Below are 7,113 nucleotides of genomic sequence, written 5' to 3' on the forward strand. Positions count from 1 at the left end.
ACGCCTCCTCGTTCCACTCTCCGTCCGGTTTCGGGCATGTGCCCGGTGTGCTAGGGGCCCGTGGGGTTTCGGGAGGCGCCGTGGGCTGGGCTGGCTGCCGACCACCTCCGCCGCGGCGGGCGAGTGCCTAGCTAACCGGGCCGCGTGGGTCACAGGTCCAGGGCTAGCCGGCTACGTGTTTCTTTCCGGCCCCTAGGGTAGTGTAGGGAGCTCAGTGGCGCCTCGAGAGGCGGAAGCCGAGCCGGCGAAGCTCCCTGAAGGCCGGGGCTGTCAGGTCTCCCTATGCCCAGGGAAGGCTGCCTTCCCGGACCGCGCCGCAGTCTCTGCCGCCCTATACCCCACCCGCAACTCTCGAGTAGCCCCACATTCTTGCGCTTCAGTTTCCCCGCTCCTCCTCTTCAGGCCTTACCCTGGCAAGAGGTCTGGCCACAAGGGACATTTTGCAACACGTGAAACTTTTTAAAATGTCGAGCTTTATTAAGTATAATTTACATATGATAAAGTACAAATGGATTAGTTTTGACAGATACATATAGTCTTGGAGCCATCATCACAACGTAGATAAAATATTTTCATCACTCCAGAAATTTCCATCAGGCCCCTTTTCAGCCAATATCCTTCCCCAACCCCAGGCACACAGAAAGGTAATGAATAGTTACCTACTGGATACAGTGAGTTCTACCGTCACTGCAAGTACGACAGAAATCTGTCATTTAATCCACCAAACACAAAATACACCGGAAAAAGAGGACTACAATAAAGGAATTCTCAATATGCAGCATGCCAACTTGTGACCTTGTAGCACAATTACTGCTGGGCCTTTTTCACTTTCTTGGTTGAATCCAACATCCATGGAATTAAGCCACCTTCATCCTTTAAGGGAATAAGTCCCCACAAAAGGCTACTTACGCTAGAGAAATTATTTTTGCACAAACATACTCCTTGGGACCTATCAGATCTACTAAAACTTCCAAGACTCCTGTACAAGGCTCCCTAGGCTAATGAAACACTGCCCTGTAACAATGCTAGTCTTATAAAGCTGACAGAACTTTGGGTACATTAAGCTTCTGTAAAGTGTTAGTTTCTGCAAGCAAAAATGACAAAATATTATATATTTGTTCTACTCTCCCCTTTTCATTTCTTGAGCTGAAGTCAGAATACCAAGTTTGGCAAATAAATCCCCCAAAATACTTTGTCACCTGCTGTATCTGGAATACTTTTTATCACTGTATCTAATGTCGTATCAACCTGCTCTAGACTGAAACAATCAGCTCATTTACATGAGCTGCTTGAATTGTGAATTCTCTAGGATACTTGCAACCATCGTGGTCCAAATGAAGGTACTGTCCTGTGATGTTTGAAATTCAAATGACTTTTATTTAAATTGAAAACAATACTTAAAACTGCATTTAGAGTCAAAACCCTTTTGTTTATAAAAATTATAAGGAGTATTCCTAGGTAAGGCAAAGTTATTACTCAGTTAACAAGACCAGATTTGACTTTGGACTTTACTTTTTGAACAAACTGTAGAGAATGGAGAAAAAAAGTTATTTACAGAAAACAATATCTACATATGTACTCAGAGGTACAAAGACAAAACAGACTTAAGTATGTGCTAGCATCTCAGAAGCAGTTCTCAAAGAGCTTAGTTTTATTTCCTTGAATTTTAAGAATGTCTAAGATCCTTCTTCATCCTCGATCTTGGGAGCCAAATAGTACTTTAAATGTCCCATATCAGCAATTTTATACTCTACGACTGAAAGAAAACAGGAATATAATTAATTACTGAGAAGTACCACATACACTACCTACAAAACAAGATTCAACAAGTTTATTATCTTACCAAGGGGTACATCTGCAGACATACTGAGTGTTACTGTAGGAGAGAGTGGAGTGGCTTTTGTAAAGAAGTTCAGGTACCTCAGTGCAAAAGTTAGCTGAACTGGTTCATTCATGTCTATGGTAACCTTAGGGAGAAAACAAAAGATTCATCATACTGAAAAACATCAAGAAAGCTGCAACCCATTCATTTCTAATATACATTGACAAATGACTTAGTTTCTTCGACAAATAAAATTGTAATAGAGGGAAAATGAAATTGAAGAGAGAAGCAATGGACTAAAAGAAATTTAAGGAGCGTATCTCAATGAACTATAATGTACGGACCTTATTAAAATCTTGATTCAAACAAACTGAAATAACCAAGGAAGTAGAAACACTGAAAAATTCCTTAATATAATTTTCTTAGATGTCATAAAATGTTTACACTACGAATAAATTAAAATATTTATGAGTGAATTTTTTCTTTTTTTAAAAATTTCTAGCTGCACGGCTTTAGGGATGTTAGTTCCCTGATGAGGGATCGAACCCACGCCCTTGTCAGTGAAAGTGCGGAGTCCTAACCACTGGACCGCCAGAGAATTCCCTATGGGTTAAGTAACATTTTTGAGAAGAACAAAAATCAAGATTGGCAGGAGAGTGAAATGTAATTTAGGAGAAAAGAATCAGCCCCTTGAGTTTTGTTACTAATATATATTTGTTACTAATATATGTATTTTTAAACTCTTTATTTAAAAGTTAATATAAGGATTACACAACAGCTAGATTTTACCCCCAACTAGATCCTACTGGGTTGCTCAATTATTTGGTAAAAACATAGTACCTCCAGAAAGCTAAAGCTAGCCTCCCAAGCCTATCCTTAAGAGTATGTGTGGGTTTGATACACAAACCCATTGTTCTACAGTTTATAAAGGTTGCACTAAATTTGCATTCCCTTCTCACAAATTTAAGTTAGATGGCATCTATAAGATCACTTGCAGATTTCAGAAGTTTCAATTCTCACATATTAGTTACTTGGAAATGCAAATTCTGTCTGTTTTTCTTTAGAGCTTTCTTTAATTTTAGCAATTACCTTGCTAAAGACTGAATGTTTGTGGCCCCCCCCACCACCCCAATTCACGTTAAAACCAAATTCACAATACTGTGGTATTGGAGGTGGGGCCTTTGGGAGGTGCTTAGTGTTAGGAAGGCAGAGCCCTCATGAATGGGATTAATGCCCTTAAAAAAGAGACCCCAGAGAACTCCCTTGCCCCTTCCACCAAGTAAGAAGGCTGCTGTCTGTGAACCAAGAAGCAGGCCCTCGTCAGACACCAAATCTGCCAGCTTCCGAGTCTCCAAAACTGTGAATAATAAACTTTCGTTGTTTAGAAGCCACTCAGTCTATGGTATTTTGTTATAGAAGCCTTAGCAGACTAAGATATAACCTAATATTCTTCTTCAAGGTATTTTGTTTACTTAAAAACTACTTACAGCCTCCTCTTCTTTATCAACATTACTCGTTTGTGACAACTTAATATTTCCATTTCCAAGTTCTCCACTTGCAGAAAATTTCACTCCATCTTTTGCACAGGAAATTACAACAGCATCTCCAATATGACTGAGATCTCGGCATATACGTGCAAATTCACCAGAAGGCATCTTTACTACACAGCTGTACTCTTGTTCCTGTAAAACAAAGAATTTTTTTTTTTTTTTTTTTTTTTGGTGGTATGCGGGCCTCTCACTGCTGTGGCCTCTCCCGCTGCAGAGCACAGGCTCCAGATGTGCAGGCTCAGCGGCTGTGGCTCACAGGCCCAGCCGCTCCGCGGCATGCAGGATCCTCCTGGACCGGGGCACAAACCCACGTCCCCTGCATCGGCAGGCGGACTCTAAACCACTGCGCCACCAGGGAAGCCCCAAAACAAAGAAATTTAAATGTCATAGAAATAAAAGATTTGGCACCCTCACTTTCTGAAGATTCAGCATCTAAACAAGAACTCAGAATTCAAGATTTTCTGATTACTTTGAAATATCACTCATTGTGTAATTTCTTAACACTCTAACCACTCAAAAAATAAATGCAGATATAAAACAAGTATGCTGTAAGAATAACCATACTAAGAAAACAAATTAGAGCTTAAACTTTTAACAGTAAATGCACTATCCCGGGAACAAGAGCCTCCACCTAATCACCCTACAGTAGGGCTAAATCAAGAGGCCATTAGGGTATGGCATTCAGTGATGATGGCGCAAACAGATCTGCTTTCCAAAACAAGAGAATATGATGTTAGGCATTTTAAACATCAGAACACCTCTTCTCACTTTTGATGTTGATAAACCTAACCATAATGAATTTCTGCTAAAATGGCTTTAAGATCGTCTCTCAATAAATATCAAGCACTCGGGTTTCCCTGGTGGCGCAGTGGTTAAGATCTGCCTGCCAATGCAGGGGACACAGGTTCAAGCCCTGGTCCGGGAAGATCCCACATGCCGTGGAGCAACTAAGCCCGTGTGCCACAACTACTGAGCCTGCACTCTAGAGCCCATGAGCCACAACTACTGATGCCTGCACACCTAGAGCCCATGCTCCACAAGAGAAGCCGCCTCAATGAGAAGCCTGTGCACCGCAATGAAGAGTAGCGCCCCCCTCCCCAGCTAGAGAAAAGCCCACATGCAGCAATGAAGACCCAACACAGCCAAAAATAAATTTAAAAAATAAAGATCTACAAAAAAACAAACAAAAAAAGCAAGCACTCTAGGAATAATAATTAAAAAAAAGATGCAGAGGTTAATGTAAATATTCACTCGGCAGAAATAAATTCAAACCAATGAGCCACTGTAGAACACCATAACTTAATAAAATGACAAATATGTCAGTCTTAAACACCCCACTCTGGAACATGCATGAGCAGATATACAGAAAAAGTTCTGTTAGGAAATAGTCTTTAAATTATTATATTAATATATCTTATGTAACTTTCAAGACTGTACAGTATGCTCAATCAGAAACTTTGATACTCACTGGAATTCCAAGTTGTTCAACATCTAAATCCATTAACTTCATTTCATAGTCTGAAACCTTTTCTTGATCTACCAAAAGAAACCAAATGTTGAAGAAGAACATGTAAGTTTACAAATGTCAGGTATATTTTACAGCCATCACAAACATTATCTTAAATTTCTCTCAGCCTTGGGAAATACTGACACTACATTTTAATTTCTTCTAGCATAAGTCAGTAAAGGGTGAGACTTACTTGGAGCTTCAAATACAAGTGCCAAGGTGTCCGCATTATCTTCAGCCCTTAGTGTAATGATGTCTTCATTGCCAGCACATTTCAATATTTTGGACATGCTAGAACACAGAAGAACAAAGCGTTTAAAATCAACAAATTAAAACCAGGAGGTACCACTTTTAACCATTAGACCATCTGCCGAATTGGTGAGTTAGGATGTGTAAGCCGGTCCAGCCATTTGGAATGCAATCTGGTAGTATTTATACTTAAACTAAACAGCCCCCCCACCAAGAGCAATTTCACTTCTGGATATAAATAAAACAGCATTATTTTATGAACTGCAAATCCCTTTGGTGGGTGAAGTTAATTATTGGGACAACGATCTTTAAAAACGATTTAATAAACCAGTTAAAACACACTGCATGTAGTAGGGGTAAATATTTCTCACAAGCTTTAAGATTTAAACATGTGTATGTACTAGACAGGTAGTGGTCAAAAGTTGAAAGCACTGCCCTGGGATATATTTCCTCAAACCGGGATCTTGGGGTGCTCAGCGCAACTCTGTAGTAAAAGAAATACTCTTGTCGCTCGTTAGGGCGAATGAACTAGGACACATTATAAAGCAGTTAAAGTCAATCAGGACCAAGGTTTCTCATCCGAGGCCGCCTGCCCTTAATGACCAAAGAGCTCTGCAACAGTCTTTTCCTGGCACCGCAAAGAAGTCCGTCATTTTCCCGCCACCACCCGCTTTGTGACTTTGGCGCGGAAAGAGCCGGTTCGCGCTGCAGCTAGCGCGGGCTTTCCGAACCGCGCGTTCCGCTGGGTCCCGCCCCACTAGTGCCGCAAGCCAATGAGAAGGCGCAGATGGCCCACTCCAGCCAATGAGGGCCCGGCCCGGAGGCGCTCCCGCCAAGAGCCAGAGGAGGTGGATCAGGGCCCGGCTATCCACTGCTTAGGGGCTCACCTGGTGAGGTTCACGCCCATGGCCAAGTTGCGGTCGCAGCGGTACGTGTCGAAGCCCTCGGAGCGCAGGGTGAGCTGCACCAAAGAGACATGGGACGAGTCCATGCTCTGCAGGTTCACGCCGCTCGAGCTGATGTCCCAGCAGGCCTCGTTGATGAGGTCCTTAAGCGCCTCAAGCACCTTCTTCAAGATGGAGCCCTGGACCAGGCGCGCCTCGAACATGGTGGCGGAGTCGCAACGACACGGCTGCTGGCGGAAGGAAGGAGGAAGGTATAGCCGGCTTAGGCTTCAGAAGATGAGAGCGAGCGACGGAGCTAACTCACGAACGGTTGAGACGGAGGAAGCCCACAACGAGCCCGCCGCGCCTGCAGCAGTTTAATACTGCCGCGTCTGCGAGCGCGCGCTACGACCCCGCGCCCCTCGCGGAGACGTCACCACGCTGCCCCGCCTGCTGCCTGGGCGGAGAGACTGCAGAGCCAATCGTGTACCCGCTCCGCACGAAGTGCGCCCCACCCCTAACATCTATTGGAGGGTGCGGACTGGGGACGGAGCGTGAGCGCTGCGCCTTCTGAGGGCCGGCTGATAGGCGACCGGCGGGAATCCCCGCCTTTTTGTCACGTTCCGGAACCGGACGTTAGAAAAGTCCGGCCGAGTGTGAAGGTCAGGCCTATAGTGGGGGTGGGGGGGAGTCGTTGAACTGCGTCTTCGTGGTGCTTCATCTTCCTCTTGAGGGGTAGGGAATTTCCGGCCTCGAAAGTGAAACGCAAATCCAGCCTGCTAGGAGAAAGAGCCGCCTTGTTGCCTGAAGAGTTGTCTTGACCACCAGCTCTTAAACCTCCTCCGCCACATACACACCAAACTCGTATCATTTACCGTATGCAACTTTCTAAGCTTTTTTATTTTCTCTACAAATATACCTTTTTTAAAAAAACAAATGAATTTATACCGTAGACCCTTTTGCAAAGTACTTAATAAAGCATGTGTAATTTTATGCCAGGTACATGTTTTCTATATCAGCACCTCTTAAAAAGATGGCATAATATCCTACGTATGTAACCAACTTAAAAAGTGCTTGTAATTTGGGCAACTCCTTGAAGTA

General features: G+C 43.5%; 1 protein-coding gene across 1 annotated transcript; it reads right to left on the reverse strand.

Annotated features, from left to right (window-relative positions):
* Positions 1–455: 455 nt before the first annotated feature.
* PCNA (proliferating cell nuclear antigen) lies at positions 456–6,403 on the reverse strand. Its single transcript, XM_029222262.1, has 6 exons — positions 6,016–6,403; positions 5,073–5,170; positions 4,841–4,908; positions 3,310–3,504; positions 1,844–1,967; positions 456–1,756 (listed from the first exon to the last, which is right to left on the reverse strand). Exons 1-6 carry the CDS (start codon positions 6,234–6,236, stop codon positions 1,677–1,679), a joined length of 786 nt encoding a protein of 261 aa, XP_029078095.1. The 5' UTR covers positions 6,237–6,403; the 3' UTR covers positions 456–1,676.
* Positions 6,404–7,113: the final 710 nt, after the last annotated feature.

The sequence above is a fragment of the Monodon monoceros genome, unplaced genomic scaffold (genome assembly GCF_005190385.1).
Source record: "Monodon monoceros isolate NGI ecotype Baffin Bay Population unplaced genomic scaffold, NGI_Narwhal_1 Super_Scaffold_13, whole genome shotgun sequence".
Lineage (NCBI taxonomy): Eukaryota > Metazoa > Chordata > Mammalia > Artiodactyla > Monodontidae > Monodon > Monodon monoceros.